This window comes from Onychomys torridus, chromosome 7 (genome assembly GCF_903995425.1).
Source record: "Onychomys torridus chromosome 7, mOncTor1.1, whole genome shotgun sequence".
NCBI lineage: Eukaryota > Metazoa > Chordata > Mammalia > Rodentia > Cricetidae > Onychomys > Onychomys torridus.
Window position 1 is genome coordinate 116,690,047 of NC_050449.1, and position 23,638 is coordinate 116,713,684.

A 23,638-nucleotide genomic window follows, 5' to 3' on the forward strand; every position below is an offset into this window, starting at 1 on the left:
AATATCTGTTTTTTAACTCAACAGTTGGGGGTGATACTGCTGTTATAGGCCACGGCAGATCAAAGGAAGACAAAATTCTCTTTTGATTAAACATCACATGGGTGCAGTTTGCTCACCTGTAATCTTAGTACTTTTGTGGGTAAGGCAGGAAGATCACGAGTTTGAGGCCAACCTAGGCTATATAGCTAGATCCTGTCTCAAGGGTAAAAAAATGAAAGAAAGATTATATATAAAAAATTTAACATTTAATTTTCTTTGAGCTATGAATTATGATCATAGAAAGAACGTAAAAGTTGGGGCTGGGGCTGGGCAGTGGTGGTGCTCGTCTTTAATCCCAGCACTTGGGAGGCAGAGGCAGGCAAATCTCTGTGAGTTCGAGGCTAGCCTGGTCTACAAAGTGAGTTCCAGGAAAGGCACAAAGTTACACAGAGAAACCCTGACTTGAAAAACAAAACAAAACAAAACCAAAAAAAAAAAAAAAAAAAAAAAAAGTTGGGTGTATTGGGTGTAGTGGGTAGCCATCCCAGCATTGGCCTGGAAGTTCCAACCCCCACTGAGGCTTCAGTAATGGTCACGCCCACAAGGTGGGGCTGAGGGAGGAAGCTGAAGACCCAGGATCAAGAGGAGAGGCTTCTCTTGGTTCCAGGACCCTGGACACTGGAGGCAGACCAAGCAGAGGTCTCCAGAGAACACCGTTGGACTGCGCCATACCTTTGTCAGACCCTATAACCTATTCCTTCATTTTTAAGTTACCCCACAAAATAAACCTCCCTTTTAACTACATGGAGTGGCCTTAATAATTTCACCAATATCTGGCGCCCAAATGGGGCATGAACCCACAACCCTGAGATTTAGAGAGTCTCATGCTCTACCAACTGAGCTAGCTGGGCTGTCCAGGCTGCCAGCTGTCTCTGTTTACTCTTGCAAGACTCCTGAAAGTTGCTTGCGTCCTTCTCCCATTTCTCAGGTATTATTATATTCCTTCTCAGGTCTTTGATGAGGTTGAAGACTAGCAGTTATAGTTACAACTTAGTATATATACATATATAATATCTTAGATAGCATATATTAAGTATTAGACTCAGGTTCTTTAGGATAGGACACCTTTTGGAATGATCTTTGTAACGTGCCACCTACCCACGCTCTAGACTTCCCTGGATTTTAGTATGTGTTTTTTGCTTGGTATTGTTTGCATTTATTGTAATTCCAACTTCTCTAGGTCATTATCCCTCATTACTCCTGGACAATATTTGATAGCCATTTCTTTGTATATAGTCTTGTATTAGGTTAGAACCTTCTTATTTAGACAATAGGGGGAGATGTAGTGGGTAGCCATCCCAGCATTGGCCTGGAAGTTCCAACCCCCATTGAGGCTTCAGTAATGGTCATGCCCACAAGGCGGGGCTGAGGGAGGAAGCTGAAGACCCAGGATCGAGAGGAGAGGCTTCTCTTGGTTCCAGGACCCTGGACGCTGGAGGTAGACCAAGCAGAGTTCTCTAGAGAACACCGTCGGACTGCGCCATACCTTTCCCAGACCCTGCAACCTATCCCTTCATTTGTAAGTTACCCCACAAAATAAACCTCCCTTTTAACTACATGGAGTGGCCTTAATAATTTCACCAATAGTTGGGTTTGGGGAAAAATATCAACTATGTATTTCAAAATATTTGTGAAAACTACCTTGATTGAAGACTCATTTTATTTTCTATGGTGACTTAACAGATATTGATCTGAATGAATCTTTTATATGAATCTTTGAGTGAGAAAAGTCTGTGGGTTTTTGTTGTTGTTGTTGTTGTTGAGTAGCCATTCAATAGTTGAATCCTAGCAACACTGGCATGCTAACCTTATCACATTATCTTTTTATCCACAAGTTTCCCAGGGACAGAAACTATCTGATTCATTATTATAAGCTTAGCACCTGACTCACAGTAACTGTTCCCTGAGGACTACATTATAAAAACATATGTCTTATTATTTCTGTGACAGTGTGAACTCTAGGTAATTTATTCCAGTTATCCCCTTGTTATATATTGCACAAAGCCATGATTTTTCCATGAGAAGAATACATGACTACTGACTTAGCTCTGTGCACCATGTCACTAGTATTCAAAACCACATATGACACATATTAAGCCCCATTTGCTAAGCTAGTAGAGGAAAATAAGCCTTGCTGCTTTTCACAGTAGATGAAAGGCTTTGCCACATTCTTGAAGGCTACTAACTAGTTACTGAGGCATTTAAAATCACCCAAGCTGAGCAGTGGTTCTCAGACTTTAATATGAATCAGAATCATAGTTTTATTGAACTTGAGATCATGGTCAATTCTCCAAGAAGCCAGGTAGGCTACCAATCTTCAATAAGCCAATCACAACAACCAAATTAATAGCAAAAACCAGAGAAAGAAATATTCCATATGGCCATATTGTGAATTGGAACAAAGAGATCCAGTGACCTCCAGTGAAATCCATAATCAAGGTCCTTAAGTAATATTAAAATTTAAATAGAATGCCAGGGATTTTCATATCTAAGCAATCCCAGTCATGTTTGGTCCTGCTCACCAGTGCTGACCTCCAGTATCTGTAGCAAGATGGTCTGACAAGTTGTCAGCCTTGCACGTAATTTCTTTTCTGAGAGGCAAGTGCCTCCTCTGTCTGACACCAAGTTTTAGGTTTTCTCTTTCCAAGAATAAAATTACTAGAGGATATTTAGTTTTTGGGAGTCCATTGTTTTAATAGTCTGACAGCCAAATAAAGGGCACAAGTGTCTCTTCAAAATCTATTTGCTCCTGCAAGGCTGGTAACAATGGAGGGCTATGGATTAATGTTCTTTGAAATTGATAGGGCCTGGGCCTTTGGATTCCTCAGGTGATTCTCATTTCCATCCAAATTAAAGAACCCTTTGGTGTAGACCTCAGCCTTTTTTATGTCATCCCATCAAAATAATATTTCTAAGTACACTAATATAAATAACACAAAGTTACTAGCAGGAAAACAACCTCTACTTCCTGGGAAAATAAGTTGGTCATGCAAAATCTCAGTGTTGTACTCAATGCCAGCAGTTCCAGCACTAGCCAAGAGCTCATTAAAAATACAAATCTCAATTGTCTCACTTATCCATAGGGCCTGCTCCAGCTAGGGGCTCCACAGCCTTTGGTTCATAATTCATGTGCTTCCATTCGTTTGGCTATTTGTCCCTGTGCTTTTCCAATCTTGGTCTCAACAATTCACACTCTTACAGTACCTCCTCTTTCTCGACAATTGGACTCTTGGGACTCCACCTGGGGCCTGGCCGAGGATCTCTTCATCCACTTCCATCAGTTATTGGATGAGAGTTCCAGCCCGACCATTAGGGTGTTTGGCCATCTGATCACCAGACTAGGTCAGATCAGGCTTTCTCTCGACCATTGCCAGCAGTCTACAGAGGATGTATCATTGTGGATTTCTGGGGACCTCTCCAGAACTCTGCCTATTCCTGTTTGGGAGGCACCCAGGCAGTGGAACCCGGACCTGTCCTTAGTGCATGAGCTGGCTGTTTGGAACCTTGGGCTTACACAGGGACACTTTGCTCAGCCTGGAAGGAGGGGACTGGGCCTGCCTGTACTGAATCCACCAGGTTTAAATGAATTTCCAGGGGAGTCTTGGCCCTGGAGGAGATGGGAATGGAGGGGAGGGGCTGGGGGGAAGGTGGGAGCAGGGGCAGGAGAGGGGATGACAGGGGAACCCATGGCTGTTGTGTAAAATTAAAACACAAATATAATAAATTAAAAAAAATACAAATCTCAGGCTGGCAATAGAACTCAATGGAAGAGAATTTGCCTACAATGTATAAAACTCTGTGTTTAATCTCTGGCACTGCAAAATGAATGAGTGAATTTTTTAAATCAAATAAAAACTCAAGGCTCAGGCTCTTTTCAATCCCATAGATGCTTTCCAAGGAGATGTCTGGGGAATCCTTATGCAGATGAAGATTGAGAAGCATTGGCTTTAACAACCCCAACCTTAAAAACTCTGTATCTTCTTTGACCTCACCATAACTTATGCACATCCAGAAAAGACCTGAGTTTGCTGCAGTTGTCTCAAAGAAGCAAGGAAAGTGAGGTTGAAACCTACTGAGCTCAGCTATCCCTACTCCTGTTTACACTTGAGATGTATTGACTCCTCTGCTAATTATTTTTTATTTTATTTATTTATTTATTTTCATTTTACATACCATTCCAAGTTCCCTCTCCTCCCCCTCTTCTTTGTCCCTGCCTCCACTCCTTAGAGAGGGTAAGGCCTCCCTTGGGGAGTCAACAAAGTCTGGCATACTAAATTGAGGCAGAACCAAGACCCTCCCTGCTGTGTCAAGGCTGAGCAAGCTATCTTACCTTGGAGAATGGGTTCCAAAAAGCCATTTTATGCACTCAGGATAAGTCCTGGTCCCAGTGCCAGGTGCTCCCCAAACAGATCTAGCCACATAAATGTCACCCATATTTAGAGAGCCTAGTTTGGTCCCATGTATGTTTCCCAGCTGACAGGCCAGAGTCCATGAACTACATGGCTGTCTACTCTCTCCATATCTATTCAAATATAATACTCAAAGTTCTAGCTAGAGCAATAAGACAACAAATGGAGATCAAGGGGATACAAGTTGGAAAGGAAGAAGTCAAACATTAGCTATTGCAAATGATATGATAGTATACACAAGTGACCCAAAAAATTCTATCAGAGAACTCCTACAGCTGATAAACACCTTCAGTAATGTGGCAGGATACAAGATTAACTAAAAAAAAAAACAAAAACAAACAAACAAACAGACAAACAAAACCAAAACAGTAGCCCTCCTATATACAAATGATACACGGACTGAGAAAGAAATCAGAGAAACATCACCTTTTTACAATAGCCACAAACAGCATAAAATATCTTGGGGCAACTATAACCAAACAAGTGAAAGACCTATGTGACAAGAACATTAAGTCTTTAAAGAAAGAAATTGAAGTAGAGCTCAGAAAATCTTCCATGTCAGAGCCTGCTGACGAGTCCACTGGGTATCTGGGTGGAGGCGTGTGGATTGAAAAGACAATGAAGAAAACAAAAAAAGAGTCAAGAGAACTGCCAGTCAATGCCAAACAGTCCTGAGTTTATTTCACAGCTAGCTTCTATACAGTCTTGAAGGACAGAAGTAGAACAATGAACAGCACAGACATTCAACCATTATCTATCCTGTCCTTGAATCAAGGAGTAGGCAGTTTCATTTTCTATCTCAATGTACCTCCAGCTGGCACCAACAGCCTGAGTCTAGTTAGACAGTATGTTCCTTCCCATGGGCTAATCAGGACTTTCTCACAGCCCTTCAAGGAGACTCTATGGCTAATTAGGACTTTCTCACAGCTATGGAGCAAGCAACGCTGAGCTCTATTGACTTAGAATAGTCTTCAGATTCAAACTGGGAAACTGAATCAGTTGTGGGCTTCTACACTCCCAATGCTCTTGGATAGGTAGGATCAACATAATGAAAAAGGCAGTCTTACCAAAAGCAATCTAGAGATTCAATGCAATCCTCATCAAAATCACAACACAATTCCTCACAGACCTGGAAAGAAAAATACTCAAATATTCAACTTTATATGAAAAAAACACAAAAAAAAACCCAGGATAGCCAAAACAATCCTGTACAATAAAGAAACTTCTGGAGGCATCATCATCCCTGACTTTAAGCTCTACTATAGAGCTATAGTAATAAAAATAGCTTGGTATTGGCATAAAAACAGACAAGTGGAACAATGAAATCAAATCAAAGACCATGACATTAATTCAAACACCTATGAACATCTGGTTTGTGACAAAGAAGCCAAAATTGTACAAATTCAAACACCTATGAACATCTGGTTTGTGACAAAGAAGCCAAAATTGTACAATGGAAAAAAGAAAGCACCTTCAACAAATGGTGCTGGCATAACTGGATATTGACACGTAGAAGAATGCAAATAGATCCATATCTGTCACCATGCACAAAACTCAAGTCCAGATGGATCAAAGACTTCAACATTAATTCTAGCTACCCTGAACCTGATAGAAGAGAAAGTGGGGTATAGCCTCAAATGCCTTGGCACAGGAGACCACTTCCTAAATGTAACATCAGTAGCACAGATACTGAGGGCAACAACTAATAAATGGGACCTCCTGAAACTGAGAAGCTTCTGTAAGGAAAAGGACATGGTCCAACAAGACAAACAGCAGCCTACAGAATAGGAAAATATCTTCACCACCCCACATCTGACAAACAGAGGGCTGATTTCCAAAATATATAAAGAACTCAAGAAACTAGACATCAAAATACCAAATAATCTCATTTAAAAAATTGAGTACAGATTTAAATAGAGAATTCTCAACAGAAAAATAACCAAGATACACTAAAAGAAGTGTTCAACATCCCTAGCTATCAGGAAAATGCAAATCAAAACAACTCTGAGATACCATCTTACACCTGTCAGAATGGCTAAGATAAAAAACGCTAATGATAGCCTATGTTGGAGAGGATGTGGAGTAAGGAGAACAAGCCTCCACTGTTAGTGGCAGTGCAATCTTGTACAGCCACTTTGGAAATCAGTATGGCAGTTTCTCAGAAAATTGGAAATCATTCTACCTCAAGACCCAGCTATACTACTCTTGGGTGTATACCCAAAGGATGTTTATCCATACCACAAGAACACTTACTCACCTATGCTCATAGCAGCATTATTTGTAATAGCCAGAACCTGGAAACAACCTAGATGCCCTTCAACCAAAGAATGGATAGAGAAAATGTGGTATATCTACATAATGGAGTATTACTCAGAGGGAAAAAAGGACAATGACATCATGAAATTTGCAGGCAAATGGATGAAACTCATCCTGAGTGAGGTAACCCAGACCCAGAAAGACAAACATGATATGTATTCATTCATAAGGGATATTGGATGTAAAGCAAAGGAAAACCAGACTACAATCTTCAGCCCCAGAGAAGCTAGGTAAAAAGGAGGACCCTAAGAGGGATGCATGGATCTCACTAGGAAGAGAAAATAGATTAGATGTCCTGGGTAACCTGAGGAGGGGGTGTATGAAATGGGAACATGAGGGATCAGGATGGTCAAGTTGAAGGCTGGTGTTTCTTGGAGTCATTCCTTGGTATAAAGACAAAGTCATTTCATTTTAGATGTTCAATTTTGATTAAATATTTTTGCCTACCCTATACCACTATTCATTTTAATTCACTCTTTTGTCATTTTTAATAGCTATCAAAATTTTAAACTATGTGCTGCACACATTTCTATACAATATACCTGCCACAAATTTCTCATCCTCCTTTTCGCCTTTCTGTTTTTTCAGCATTGTTGCTAGTTAAATTAATAAAACAATTTCTTTTCAAACTGCTGAAATCCTTTTACTTTAATAATACAAAAATGTAGCTAGATGTGGTGGTCCATCTATGCAGAATATAGAATTCCACCTTTAATTCTAGTACCCAGGAGGCAGATGTAGGTGGATCTCTGTTCCAGACTAGCTTCCTCTACCTAGAAGTTCCAGACCAGTCAGGGTTACAAATTGAAACCCTATTTTTTTTAAATGTATGCATTTAAAAAGTACTTTTCAAACCACAGAAAAGACTAGGAACAAGACAAGAATGTACATTTTTACCAACACTACTTAATATAGCACTGAAAGTCCTCATCAGAGAAATTAGACAAGAAAATTTACTAAAAAGGTCTGAATACATTGTTCAGTTAATAAAGTGCTTGCAACACAAGCCTGAGGACCTAAATTTAGTCCAGAACCAATAGGAGAGGGAAAAGTCTAGGCATGGTAATGTCTGCTTATAATCCCAGTTCTACATAGGTAGATATCAGCAGATTCTTGCGACTCACTGGCCAACCAACCTAGTCAAATTGGTAAGTTCCAGGGCAATGAGATACCCTGTTTCAAAAACCAAGATGCATGTTGTCTATAAAACATCTGGAGTTGACCTATGGCCTCCATGTGCAATGTATAGCTGTGCATTTGCATTCATACGCCCTTATATGCACACACACATTGGAGAAAAGAAATGCATGAAAGGCACTGAAATTAGAAGAGAAGTAAGATAATATCTGCTTATGGATTATATGATCTTTCATGTAGAGTCCATACCGAAAAGAAAAGTTTCTTAGAAATGATAAATTAATTTGGCAATGTTACAAGACATAAAGTCATATAAATGGGTTACAATATATGTACAAAAATTACAAAGCCAAAATAGAAAACTTAAAAATAATTTGCTTGGGAGGCAGAGGCAGGCAGATCTCTGTGAGTTTGAGGCCAGCCTGGTTTACAAAGCAAGTTCCAGGAAAGGCACAAAGCTACACAGAGAAACCCTGTCTCAAAAAAACCAAATAATAATAATAATAATAATTCAACTTATAATCATGAAACAAAGCATAAAATATTTAGAAATAAATTCAATCAAAGAAGATAAAAAGTCATATCTTCTTTTGAGAATTATCTATTTAAATCTGTACTCCATTTTTAATGGGATAATTTATTTCGATGTCTAGTTTCTTGAGATCTTCATATATTTTGGATATCAGTCCTCTGTCAGATGTGGGGTTGGTGAAGATCTTTTCCCATTCTGTAGGAGTTGGGGACAGGACAGGGAGAGTAATAAAAGAGATAATCTTGCTAGAGGGGGCAATTAAGGGGTTAGAGAGAAATCTGGTGCCAGTGAAACTCCCAGAAAACCACAAAGATGACCCCAGCTAAGACTCCTAGCAATAGTGGAGAGGGTGCCTGAATTGGCATTCTCTTGTAATCAGATTGGTGACTACCCTAATTACCATCAAAGAACCTTTATCCAGTAACTGATGGAAGCAGATGCAGAGATCCACAGCCAGCCACTGGGCCAAGCTCTGTGAGTCCAATTGAAGAGAGGGTGGAGGAATTATATGAGCAAGGGAGAAAACCCACAGAGACAGCTGACCTGAGCTTATGGGAGCTCGTGGACTCTGGCCAGGCAGCTAGGGAGCCTGCATGGGACGGATCTACGCCCTCTGCATCTGGGTGACAGCTGTATAGCTTGGTCTTTTGTGGGGCCCCTAGCAGTGGGACCAGGATCTGTCCCTAATGCATGAGCTGGCTCTTTGGAACCTATTCCGTACAATGGGATGCCTTGTTCAGCCTTGATATGGGGGGAGGAGCTTGGTCCTGCCACAACTTGATATGCCATGCTTTGTGGATTCACAAGGGAGACCTTACCCCATCTGAATAGAGAAGGAGGAGGAGTGGATTGGTAGGGTAATAAAAGGGAAGTGTAGGAAGGGAAGAGGAGGAGAAGAAGAGGGAGGGGAAACTGTGGTTGGTATGTAAAATATAATAAAGAAAAAAAAAACAAGCCTTGATAATAAACTAAACAAAAACTCCAAACAAACATACAAAGCAAAAAGTAACACATTAAATCAGAGGTTTTGAAATAAAGGTTCCATTTTGTATCTCTTCTCATAAAGAGTCTTCCACTGGGGTCTTGGTCTTAAGGAGCCAAGTAAAAAAGTACCATGACACATCTGTTGAAAGCTAGAAAATTTGTCCAAAAATACAGAGGGAACTGAAACATTTCACAGAAGGTAGGGCTCAAGAGTAAGAAACCAAAAGAGGAAGATAATGTTATAGAAAAAGAGGAACAGAAATTGAATTGTTTTACAAATGTCTATCCCTCTTCCCTGAATATTCCACCAAGAGACAACAAAGTAGAAATGGTCCATGAGTAGCATCCCAGAGAAAAAGAATTCTCTGCACTTTTCCAATTAGAATTCAAGTATCTTTCATGAGAGAGTAGTATAATTTCTTTATTAAAAATTTTTTAACTAGAAATTTTGTTTAAAAGTAGAAATGGATTTTCTTTGTTTCTGTCTCCCTGCCTTACATCTCAGAGACTGGCATTAGGTTAAATGACCTCTGAAGCCTTCCCTGCTGGCTTAGAGATAAGGCTGGAAATGTCCTTGTCTGATAACTGTCTTATGCTCTTTTTGATGGACTCTCATATCAAGATGATTGACTCTTTATACTGAACTTGCTGCTCCTCCAGAGGACCTGGTTAAGTTCCCAGCACTCCATGAGCCTTGTTTAGGTTTACTTCTAAGCCTCTGACTCCCAGAGAAGGTACCAAAGCAGAAGACTTGACTCACAGCTTATCAAGAGTGTTCATTTTCAGCCACATTCCAAACCCTTGAAATCACAAACTCTGCAGTTGTTGGTCAGTCTTAAAAAGCTCACTTGGGGATTTTTTGTGCACTATGATGCTTTATTCATTACATACAGCATGGATGACAAATGTAAATCACAATTTGCAAAAAAATTACATATAATTTTGGCAAATAGTCCATACAAAATTTTCAGAACAAAAATTTAGGCATTGGTACACTTTTTAAGGGCTCTAAAATAAGATTGATTGCAGCCCCAGTTGCAGGTCAGCAGGCAAGGCTCCTGCAGGAAGGCCTTCCCACCATCCTCCTCATCGGACCCTGTAATCTACTAGCCCTACTTCATCCCCCAAACCCTCCCACCCTGCAGACCTCAGCAGCTCCCTGAGACATAAACTCTGCAATCTCCAGTTGGACTAAGAGGTGAATGACTGTTTTCCCAGCCGGTCACAATGCACAACCCGTGCCCCCCCCCCCACCCATTGCAATCCCAGTTACAGGCCAGCAGGCAAGACTCCTGCAGGCAGATCTGTCCACCACCACCACCCATTGGACCTTGTAATCTACAAGTTCCACTCAGGCCCCCAAAACCACCCATCCCCTGCCACCCCCCCAAAACCTCAATGGCTCCTTGAGACAGAGTCCACCAGCTCCGATTCGACCAAGAGGTGAGTGACTGTTCTCCAGAGTATTTTTAGAAGCATATAATGCTAGATCAGATGTGTAATTAATTGTACAGATAAAGAAATACTATTAAGTGCTCCCATTTTTTTTAAGTCTTTATATATGATCCATGATGGTTAGGAAACTGAGTCTCAAAGAGAGTGTTTCCTTCCCAGGCCCATAATCAACTGGACCTAGCAGAGCTGGATCATAATGTGTGGTGTCTAGTTTGAGGCTCTGCCTCCCAAGCCCACATATATTACATTTGGTCATCCAGATAAACAGCAGGCATCTCTGGACCCCTACCTGACATTTTTAATTACACAGAACATCTTTTCTATTGCAGAAGCTCTGTTTTTCTAGGCCTATGATTTTCAAGCCTCAGTGTGCATCAGGATCACCTGAGAAGCTTGTTAAAACACAGATTGCTTCATTCCAAGAGTTTCTGGTTCTGGAGGCTTGGGTAAACTCATGAATTATCTCCCTCCCTGTTTCCCTCTTCACTTTTGTCTGGCCATTTCTTTTCATTGATTATCTCCTCAGATTTAAATCCACCAAGGTTTATATCAAATCTTTTGTCTTTTATCAAGTATTTAATGAAAACCACCATTAAGAGGTTCTCCTCACTCTGAACTCTCCGAAGTACAGAAGTCTACATTTGTGGGCACTGTCCTATGTTGCTTTACGTTAACACTTCTCCAGATGTTCACAGCATCATTCCCTTTAGGACATGAATATTATCATGTCATGCATCTTTGTATTTCATTAGCAGAGTCTCCAAACAGTTTAGGTTTTCAGACTGTGTTTGATTAATGAATTCATACACGCTGTTCCCAGTAATATTTGTTAATAATTTAAGTGAACTGTAAACATTCCATCATATTATTAGATAACAAAGGTAAGCACAAAGCTACTACAAACAAGGGAGGCAATTTAATGAAAAATCTTAATCATCCAGACTTTAGAATCTGCTAAATAAATAGTGACCAAGTTGCTAACTAAGAAGAAAAGATGGAAAATTTTTATAAAAAGCTCTGAGGTTCTGCTACATTTCCCAAAGTCTTCAGTAATAAAGTGAGAACTTGCGATAATATTCTGAGAATAGTAAAATTTCCCATTTTCTTGATAGTGAAGCAAGATCTGAAGAAGTCTGAGGTGCTTCTGTGTCTGCCACAGTCTCCTGAGGATAATGATAAATAGATAGCCACCAAAATTCTGTCTGTGAATAATTTATAACATGGGAAAACTTTAGCTTACTTAGTAGAAAAGACAGAAAGTACCAAAGTATGTATGCATGCACATGCACAAACACACACACAAGCTATTATACTATCTAAACAATATGAGCAAAATAAAACCTATAAGCTGAGAGTTATTGGGGCAAATGGAAGTAGTCCAAAATGCTAACATATTTGAACGTATTTTTATATCCTTCTGTTTTTGTTGTTTTGCTTTGTCCCTTTCCTTTTCTTTCCTTTTTGAGACAGGATTTTCTGTGTAGCAGCTCTAGCTGCCCTGGACCCAGGATGGCCTCAAACTCACAGAGATGTGCCTGCTTCTGCCTCTTGAGTGCTGGGATTAAAGGCAAGAGCCACCACTGTTTTGTTTTGTTTTTTCATTCTTAAAGTTAACTCCACCTTCATCTGATTTTACTTATCTGCATCTTCTCTCTTCTCCTCTTAGTGATATAGATAAAGGTTTGCCACTTTGTTTATGTTTTAAATAAACTTTTGTTTTCAAAATGTATTGCTTCTGAAATAATGATACATACCTGAGCTGCACTATAAATGAGTTGTAATCCACATTCTTGTCCCTCTCCCTACCACATGTTTATGGTTCCGGCAAAACCAGTATTATTTGGGTAGAACTTCAACTAGCTGTGATTAGCCAGGGACCATCTCATTATTTTCATCACCTGCTGCTCACCCAGAGTTAGGCCAGCAATGTGTACCAAACAGAATTTCTGCCACATCCAGGTCTGAGGATTTTTTTATGCAACTGTACCTACAAAGAGTACATTTGGATTTTCTGGTGCTTGCTATAGCATCATGCCCCCCACCCAAGGCATATCAGAAGCTACAGTTTGGGGCATAAAACCAGACACTGATGGTATTCCACTTTCATGCTACTTTTACTCATCAGGACTTAAGGAAAGATGCAATGGTATGTGAATACCATCCTTTCCCTCCCAACTGTCAGAGTTAGCAATACATGTCTGCCAAATAATGTGCTATGCCTTACCACTGCCAAGTCTTTTTCCTAATGGCAGGCTACTGCTAAGACATCTATACTGAGCTCTAGATCTAGCACAGAGCATCTGACCTGCAGAAGAACAAGGGATTAGCTTCTTTTTTAAAAATTTTTATTTATTTATTTATTTATTTATTATGTATACAGCATGTATGACTGCAGGTCAGAAGAGAGCACCAGATCTCACTACAGATGGTTGTGAGCCACCATGTGGTTGCTGGGAATTGAAATCAGGTCCTCTGGAGAGCAGTCAGTGCTCTTAACCTCTGAGCCATCTCTCCAGCCCCCGAGATTAGCTTCTTAACACCAGTCTGCACAAATCCTCTTAAGTAACTTGATTGAGTTGGGTTTTCATTTGCAAGTAAAAAGTAAAGTTTCTAACTTCACATCTTCTCAAATTTATTTGAGTGGACAAAATAGAAACATCCAATCTGCTACCTTTATATTATAAACTTATTAAAATTTAATTACTACTTGGATGGTCTTTTTATTTTTTCTGACATGTGTATGTTTGGTATGTGCATGCATGTGCATATGGATGTTTATTCCTGTATGTGTATATACATGGAGGCCAGAGGAAGATATAAAGTGTCCCCTCTATCTATATTATTCCCTTGAGACAGAGTCTTTCACAGAACCTGGAGCTAGGATGGCAACCAGCAAGCCTTAGGAATCATCTGTCACCATGCCCAACTTTGCCATGGTTGCATGATGATGACTAGCTTATGGGCTGGAAATTTGAATCCAGATCCTTACACTTACTCAGCAAATGTTCTTACCTGCTGAGCAATCTTCCCAATGCCTTATTTCTATTTTTGATTACATACTTTTGTCTATTCTTTATTTATCTGGACACTTTTCATGATCATAGAAAAGGGGAAAGAAATTCATGCCTGGTCTCTAATCTTTGATATGTCCTTTACAAGAATCAGGAGTTGCTGGACTTTCTTGTTTTCACTTTCTGTGCCTTGTTGTCTTATTTTATTATTTGGCACAGAAGCAGTAGAAATCATTTGTATTTTGTTATGAAGATAAGACCAAAACAAATGTCAATATAATGACTGCTTTATCTGTATGTGTTGTATTAGTTTAGATCATATGTGATTAAACTGAAGGAGTAAAATCCTAGAACTCACTAGTTTATTTTAGTAGGACACGGGAAGCACATAAACCATAGAAACCACAGTGAACCCAAAGCATCTATGATGAGAAGAGGCAAGAGTGTTTGCACTTTTAAAGTAGCAACTGAACAAACCCATCACAGAAGAGTAAGGAAGTTATAAAGGGCACCATCAAAGTGCCTTCAGACCATTAATAAACCTTTCTTGTTCTGCTATCACTTCTCCGGACATGCTATTCCCACATTTTCATTTGGTTGTGTCTTGCCACAGATAAGTGGCCGAGAGATAGGTTTTGATATCATCCTAACTTTCAGTTTGAGTGATTTAACCCCCAGTGGGATTCAAATTAATCCTTTTAAGTCACTTGAGAGAACATAACCTTCAGTTAACCTTCAAAGTGATAATCAACATGATTTTAAGCATCTCAGATCCAGTGTCAGTCTTCTTACAGCATTTGGGGAGTACAAATGATTTTCATTTCATTGGTTTGCAGAGAATTGAGATGATCCTCATCCTTCTCTAGGCAACCTGAAGCACCACAGCCATGACTTCACTGGAATCCTGCTTAGCTAGCAGGTATACCAGAGCTGTGCAGCTGGTGATGTGTTGGCTTTGAAGTATCTCAGAGGCTACACAGCACTCATCTTTCCGACTAAAAATCCTGAAAAACATGAACCCATTGCTGGCAGATAGATATGGAGTTCTCAAACTCATGCAAAGGCATCCTTTCTGTTTTCCTTATCCACATAAATACTTTAAGACATAAATTCACAAATTTCTAACTATTGATATAGTATAAATGGGATGAAGGTGGCAAGAACAGTTTTGTGGTTCTCCCAAGATCCACTTTGAGCCTCCAGTGGACATCTTCACTTCCCACTGGTCTCTTGTCTTGTAGGGTCTACTCACTGGGAGACAGGGGATCAGAAAGTGGGAATAAGCAGTTGAGGTCTTTCTTCTGCCCTGCTTTGCCAAATTCTAACAACTTATTTTTAGCTCTGAATGTCAGAGCTCAGGTGGTGGATTTATTTTGTTTTGGTTTTGATCCTTCAAGTTCTAAGGAGGAAAACAAAATTCTTTCCTCAATCCTGGAAATTTCTTAGTAGGATTATACTTGTGTATCAAATGATGAATTAACAAGGGGGGGAAAGAAGTATATTTAATATTTGGAGGGAACAAGTACTTTTTAAACATGTGGCATTGGATTTCAACTTATCATCAACAAATTATAGTAAAAGTTTAAAGAATTAGCAAAACAAAGAAAAAACAATTTGCATCTCTGTGCATGGAAACTTGTGGGACAGTTGAAAAATGGCAGCAAAAGACTAGTTAGTAAAGTTTGTGTTGATTCTTCTTGTATAATTTCTAGGTTGATAAAGATCTAAAGTTGTCTTCAGTGGTTAGCTGTTTCTCTCTAGGGTAGGAGGATACCTTTTACCTTTAAAAACTGTATGTTCTGCTTTTGGACAAATAGGGGAGGGCAAAGAGTTTTCTGAATCTGCTGCTGTTCACCAACCATCAATATACCAACAAATATGACAGAGTCATGTTCTGAGGTAAACATAGGCCTCCTGCAAAACACAGGGGTAGTAGCTTCCATTGTGGCTAGTCTTTGGGTATTGGTTCTTCTGACCCTACTCATCCTTCTATACCCTAGAGTCAGATCATTTTTTATCTACCCAACACTGTATTTCTCCTTGTTTTCAAAATGCCATGGCTAGAATCAGTGATCTACATAGTATGAAGATGGAAGTGAAAGACAGTCTCAACCAGGGGTCTTGATTGTAGAAATGGATCTGTTCTAGAACAAGAAAAAGAAAGTTTTCTAAGAAAAACTGGAGACATTTTTGCTTAACAAAACCTAAGTATTATACACATGATTGCCAACTTCCTGAAATCTGGAAAGGACTCTTGGTTTGCACTAAGCTTCCTTGCTGCTGTCATCTCTTAATAGTGGTGGCACCACTGTTCTCAATAGGGCTTTGGTGTTTTTGCTTGTCACTTACTGAACATCCACTGTACATCAGATGACCCATGAGCTGTTTCATATCCATTTATCCATCCAAGGACCCAGAGCTCTTATGATTCAAGTTTGACTGTTGGGGAAATCAATGCTTGATTTCCTGACTGCCAGGTCTGGTAATACTGCTGAATTCCAGAGACCAGCTCAGATAACTCTGTCCAGATTTGCAGAACATTAGGGACATATGTAAGTAGGTGCTTATGATGCAGATTTGGTTTTCAACAAAGCCTCTTTCAGAGGAAAGTGACCTACAATAATAATAATAAGAGAGCCCCTCTTGCTAAGAAGATCCTTAATACAAAAGATCACTAAGCATTCTCTTTCATTAGAAAGCTTTATTTAAATACTATTCATAACCAGATTCCAATTCACAATACTCTGAAAGCAACATACCTCATTGCATTTCTTCTGTTATGATCAATGTCCTCATTAGTATTTATTCTCTGGGAGTAATGGATTCTATTGTACTTGGGCCATGCCAAATAACACAGAGAAGAGAACAGAGAGTGGAAAAGCTATGAAAGCAAGTCAAAGAAGCTCAGAGTTGAAATATACTGAAGCAGGGGGACAGGGAGTGGCTGACTCACACTCAAAATTGCATAAGCAAGATTTCAAAATTAATCCTGTGGAGACCTCAGCCCAGTATACAATGTTCCTGGCTGGAAAAGAAGAACTATAAATCTTTGATTTTTTTTTTCAAATCTTTACCATCACTTGCTGTTCTATCTCCGCCTTCTCTTTCTGCAGGAAACTTTATTTCCTACTTCTGCACACCAAGTTTCTACCTCCAGACCTGAGGTTTTTGTTGCTGAGAAGTCTGTGATACCAGTGCTACCAAGAAGAAGCCATCCCTGGTGAGTTGTGATTTTTCCATGACTTTATGAATGTTAATCTCAAGCATCTCCAAGCTTGAGGTGCAGGGCACTAGAGAGACAGCCTGAGAGGTTGTACAGCCTGTGCATGTGGAAACAATGATCAAGATTGAGGTAGAGAAGAGGGTGTAATATGCATTAAGAAATGTTAGAAAGACCCTAGTGGCAGTCAGGAAATGAGGGTGTTGTTGGGTGGGACCATCCTTTGAGGATCAGGTGATTAAAAGGAGACAACAAAGGGAGGAAAAGTACTCTGCCTGGTCATCTTCTAGGCATCCACAGGTTTACTTAGCATGCAGAGGGCTTAAATTTCTAGAACTTTCTACCATGAAATTTTTCACCTCTAGTCTATATAGGGATAGTCCAAGTCCAGAACCAAAATATTCCATTTAAATATGCCTTTTGCTCTTCTCATGAGGGCCACAGAAGCTGAAAAGACCCCCCCCCCCTCCTCTAAAAGGAAGCTTTCCTACAGCCCTGGGTGTTAGGTTTTGATACCCAAAGTGACACACAGGCAGTACCTTCTAGTTACTTTGTTGGCTGCTTGATATATAGGGTTAGATGAATTGCCTAGTATTTTCCATAACAGCTGGAACTTCAGGAACTGACTAGGATTTAGTGCAGTGTAATTATTCAGACACATACATTTTCGTCTTGACTTTCATCAGAGATCTCATTTAGTTTTTACAGTCTAGTGATATGGCTCAGTGATGTGAAATGCAAGCTTGTAAAATGTGGCTATCATTGAAAAGATGGAAAAAATGCTGTGCTATATAGGTGGATATAAATAACTTATAGTCAATATCAAGAAAAGGTATTCTTAACAATCAAGATCTAATGATGTTACATCTTATAATTTTATAATTATAAATATAGACTTTTGGGCACTCATTCAGTTAGCATTTACTGGTAACTCTTTTAGGCAGATGAAATTATAAAAGTCAGAGATTAAAAACACTGACACTCCTTAACCTCAGAGAGGTGCATAGTATGCAAAAGATAGCATGATAAGTGCTTACTTAGATTTCACAAGAGCAGAGTGATCTGTCAGAAGGTGCAGATTAGGTTTCACAAGAAATGAGGAATTAGAGTATAAAATAGGATGAACAGGAGCCATTTCAGGCCAAGGGACATGCATATAGTAAATCACCAAGGCATGAAGGAAATGGAGAGATGATGGTTGTAGCTGTGCAGGGCTGGGAATGTGAGAAATGACTGGAGATGAAACTGAGAAGCAAGTTGCCTTAGTGAGTGTATCAACCACTCTGAGGTCCCACCAAATCTAAATCATGTGGCTATTAGGGGTTTCAGGTTGAGGAATGCATATGCAATGTTAACTGTTAGAGCAGACAAAATGAGAGGGATGAGCTATATATAAGGAAATGTCAATGTGATTTGAGTAGTGGATGAGACAAGAAACCAGCAGCTCACAGAGGGCAGAAAGGATGAATTTGACAAGTATGTAGGGGTAGAACTCATATGATACCATACTAACACAGAGCATTTATCTGTAACACAAGCTGTGCTAAGTCCTCATCACTGGTTTGCAACAACTTAGTTTCTATACAGGAAAACAGATACTTGACTTTAAATTACACAGCTTTTATGTTGGAGTCAGAATTTTTTTAATTTTTGAGGTTTTTGTTTTTGTTTTTGTTTTTTTGTTAAGGTATGTGTGTGTCTCTGTTAGTGAATGCCATATGAATTTAGCTACCTGTAATGACCAGAGGAGGGCACTGGATCCATCATGGGTGCTAGGAACTGAACTTAAATCATCTGCAAGAATAACAGTAGGTACTCTTAATTGCTGAGTCATCTATCTACTCATCTAACCTGGAGGCAGAATTTGAACCCAATCTATTTGGTTCTGAAGGACAACCCTTAGTTATCTGAAGAGGAGTGATTTGGAATAATACCAGAGTTTATTTATTATACAATGTAATGGATGATAATAACTAAGATCAAGACCTCATAATTTGGTCAGCAAGATAGTTTCTGTGTCAAAGTACTGGCTGTGCAAACCTAACAACCTGAGTTCAAATCCCTGTAGCTTGTACAGGAGAGAAAGAACAGATTGCTCTCTGACCGCCAAACATGTATAGCAATGTATGTGTGTGTCTCTTCATGTATAACTCATAGTAGATGCTAAATAAATATTGACTGTGTGGACAAATTCATGAAGAGATAACATCAAATAGTGAAAAAATAAACTAAGGTTTTGGAGAAGGTGGGACTTGAACACAGAGCCTTGGAAAATAGGTGTGCAGGAGAATCAAAATCCTGAGATTATCTGACATAATTCAGCCAATCTGAATTAGAAGAATTTTGGAGCAAGAAACAAAAGGTAAAAGGAGGCAAAAGCCAAGTATAATGCCTGGGAGCTTTTATGGAATGGGTAATGAGATGTCACAAAAAATGTATAAGTAGTCAGGTAAGAATGTCCTCTTAGAAGCCAAAAAAGAAGTTTAAAAAAGATTCATCTGTATTGATGGAATTATTAAGGCCACTCCATGTAGTTAAAAGGGAGGTTTATTTTGTGGGGTAACTTACAAATGAAGGGGTAGGTTGCAGGGTCTGGCAAAGGTATAGCGCAGTCCCGCGGTGTTCTCTGGAGAACTCTGCTTGGTCTATCTCCAGCATCCAGGGTCCTGGAACCAAGCAAGAGCCCTCCTCTCCATCTTTGGTCTTCCCGCCTTGTGGGCGTGGCCATTACCGAAGCCTCAATGGGGGTTGGAACTTCCAGGCCAATGCTGGGATGGCTATCCACTACACATCTGTTTATTTATTTTGTGTAAATATGTGTATCTATTTCAGTTTCTGTGAATTAAGTGTGTACAGGTGCCCATGGAAGTCAGAAGGTTATAGATGCCCAGAATTGGAATTATAGGTTTTTATGAGCTCCCTGTTGTGGGTGCAGGAAACCAACTTGGGGTTCTCTACAAGAGCAGTAAGTGCCTTTGACTACTGAGTCATCGCTCCAGCCCCTTAAACAGGGTTTTGAATAGGGAAATTAATGCTCATTGAGAATGAATTTGGGACAAAGTTAAATCATTTGAACATTGGGTTGTCATGGCAACCTTGTCAAAAAAAGTGTGGGAGGATGGTGGAGGCAGGAGTGGAGAGGGTTATTAGAATGCTTTTGGATGCAAGGAATGGATGATGCAAATTACAATGGGTTATTTTATTTCTCAAATAATAAGTCAGAAAGTGAGCCCCCTTTGTGGTTTCTGTACAATGTTTAGGTCTTTTGTTTATAGTGCTAAGCACCAAGCTTATGCTAGGCAAGTTAAAATAAGAGAAGGGGCCAGCAGTGTTTCTTTTATTGGGGAAGAACCTCCATGGAAACCTCCTAATTACATCTTATCATTCAGTGATGTGTCATACTCGTGTTCATCACATGCGAAGGAGGTTATGAATGCAATGCACCATTTGTAGCCTTACAATGAGAAACATGTTCACCAGGGAATATCAAGGGTGTTAAGAAAATGGTTGCTAAGTTGACAAGGTGTGTCTGCTATGAGGAATAAAAGGAAAGTAATAAACACATGGTGTCAAGAAGATGACTATAAAAGAGAAACTGAAGACTGGGATGCTGCTTGAGTAGGGCAAGGCTATTTAGATTAGGGAATTAGACATTTGTGTTATAGGTAATCATTTTGTTCTCTGTCCACAGAAGCAAGGGAAATGGAAGACAGTGATATGCTACCTCAGATCATCCATGGCATACTGTCAACATCTCATTCTCTGTTTACAAGTATCCAAGAGCTTGATGAAGATGCCACCACACCTTATGACTATGATAATGGTGAGCCTTGTCATAAATACAATGTGAAGCAAATTGGCGCCTGGATCCTGCCCCCACTCTACTCTCTGGTATTCATCTTTGGTTTTGTGGGTAACATGTTGGTCATTCTCATCTTGATAAGCTGCAAAAAGCTGAAGAGCATGACTGACATCTACTTGTTCAACCTGGCCATCTCTGATCTGCTCTTCCTGCTTACTCTCCCAGTCTGGGCTCACTATGCTGCAAATGAGTGGGTCTTTGGAGATATAATGTGTAAATTATTCACAGGGCTCTATCACATTGGCTATTTTGGTGGAATCTTCTTCATTATCCTCCTGACGATTGATAGGTACTTGGCTATTGTCCATGCTGTGTTTGCTCTAAAAGCCAGGACAGTCACTTTTGGGGTGATGACAAGTGGACTCACTTGGGTGGTGGCTGTGTTTGCCTCTCTCCCAGGAATTATATTTACTAAATTCAAAGAAGAATATTATCAACACACCTGTGGTCCTTATTTTCCATTAATATGGAAGAATTTCCATGCAATAATGAGGAATATCTTAAGCCTTGTTTTGCCCCTACTTGTCATGGTCATCTGCTACTCAGGAATCCTCCACACCCTGTTTCGCTGTAGAAATGAGAAGAAGAGGCACAGGGCTGTAAGACTTATCTTTGCCATCATGATTGTATACTTTCTCTTCTGGACTCCCTACAACATTGTTCTCTTCCTGAACACCTTCCAGGAATTCTTGGGACTGAGTAACTGTGTGATTGCCAATCACTTAGACCAGGCCATGCAGGTGACAGAGACTCTTGGAATGACACACTGCTGCATCAACCCTGTCATCTATGCCTTTGTTGGGGAGAAATTTCGAAGGTATCTCTCCATATTCTTCAGAAAGCACATTACTAAACATCTCTGCAAGCAGTGCCCAGTTTTCTACAGAGAGACAGCGGATCGAGTGAGCTCAACATTCACCCCTTCCACTGGGGAGCAAGAAGTCTCAGTTGGGTTGTAAAGCAAGTGGCAGTTTGGTTTTTTTTTTTTTTTTTTTTTTTTGGGGGGGGGGCAGGTGCCAGGAGCAGATTGTATATGGTAACAAGCCTCAAAGACAATGAATCTCACCTTTGGGTCTCAACCCCTTGGGGGCTGAATGACACTTTCACAGGGATTGCCTAAGACCATCAGAAAACACAGATATTTACATTACAATTCGTAACAGTAGCAAAACTATAGTTATGAAGTAGCAACAAAAATAATTTTATAGTTGGAAGTCACCATAACATGAGGGACTGTGTTAAAGGGTCATAGCATTAGGAAGGTTGAGAACCACTACTCAAAGATATATTGAAGAATAGAGACCTTTAAATCAGGTATCCAGGAACCTTAGGATTATGCCAAGACAGAACTACATCACTTCTTGTATATATAATACATGTTCAGGCAACATTCTAGAATAAATGTTGGTAGAATCTTCAGCTTTGCAGTGAACTAATCTCTGTCTCTAAAAAGAGCCTCATTGCCTTGTGTTAATACTATTTTGCCAATCTTCACTATGTTTCCCCCTATTTCTGACAAGATATGTATGGAATGAACAGGAAGGAGGTTGTAAGGGCATCAGGACTGAGTGAGAAGGAGGAATAGATAAACATTGTTGATCCTGGTTGAAGATGAAGATGAGCAGGGGTCTTTTTCATTTGGAAAGAAATGTCCTGGTCTTTAGCTCCATCTCCCAACTGTATTTAATTATGAAGGCTTTATCAGGCTGTGGAAAATCTGGCAACTGTAATAACTAGTTGGGAACTTTATTTGAGCCCCATGATCCTTTTATACATAACTGCATAGCACATTTTTGCTTTGTTATTTATATCTATGACAACATGGAAAAATCTTCAATACCATACTTCATTGCTTACATGTTTTTCAAGCCACATCTCCTTACATGATATTTATAAAATTATTGTTTATAAAATACGCATCATTAGTGGTTATCCTAAAAATAAAAAGGTTCTTTTTTGATCTTCCCAGAAAGAGCAAAGACTGGAGATAGTGAGTGATCAAGAATGAGGAGAAAAGCTAATCCCTCCATCAGGCATAGAGAACTGAAGCAAAAATGCAGGGGATATGTGGAACAAAACCACAATAGCAGGAATGTGTGTTTAGAACAACATAGAATCAGAGGCAAAATGGATGCCTCAGCACTAAGGAAAGGTTACTATCTGGGTGTGAATTGGTTTTATTTCATTGCTGATATTTCCTGCTGCTCCACTACTTTTGCACCTGCCTCTTTCCCATTGGTCTTTATTTCTTAACCGCCATACTTCAAACATCAGTGGGCCTGAGGAAGTATGTACGAAACAGCCAAGTATGAATCCCCTAGATAGTCCCAGAAGAGAAAATGCACTGGGTATGTTTTTGTGGGCAAAGAAAGGGATGGATGCAGCAGGGACAGAAGCCTTTGCTTTGGAAATTATACTCCTAACCTAGGAACATATCTTAATTACCAGGCAGGATAAGCCTGGATAAAAAAGATTGCCGATGGAGTGGAAAGAAGTGTGTTACAGACTATCTTCCCGTGCCTTATTTTTGGATACAAACATAATTTAAAGATTTTTAAAAAAAATCAAAAATAGAAAAAATAAAATCAAGACTGGAAACTGTAACTTTTAAATGTGACGAAATACCACTGTAAGAGTTTTTCCCTTGCCAAACTTGAATATGTTACATTAGTT

General features: G+C 39.6%; 1 protein-coding gene across 1 annotated transcript; it reads left to right on the forward strand.

Annotated features, from left to right (window-relative positions):
- The first annotated feature begins 20,805 nt into the window (after positions 1-20,805).
- LOC118587200 (C-C chemokine receptor type 2) lies at positions 20,806-21,924 on the forward strand. The gene has a single exon (XM_036192962.1). It carries the CDS (start codon positions 20,806-20,808, stop codon positions 21,922-21,924), a length of 1,119 nt encoding a protein of 372 aa, XP_036048855.1.
- Positions 21,925-23,638: the final 1,714 nt, after the last annotated feature.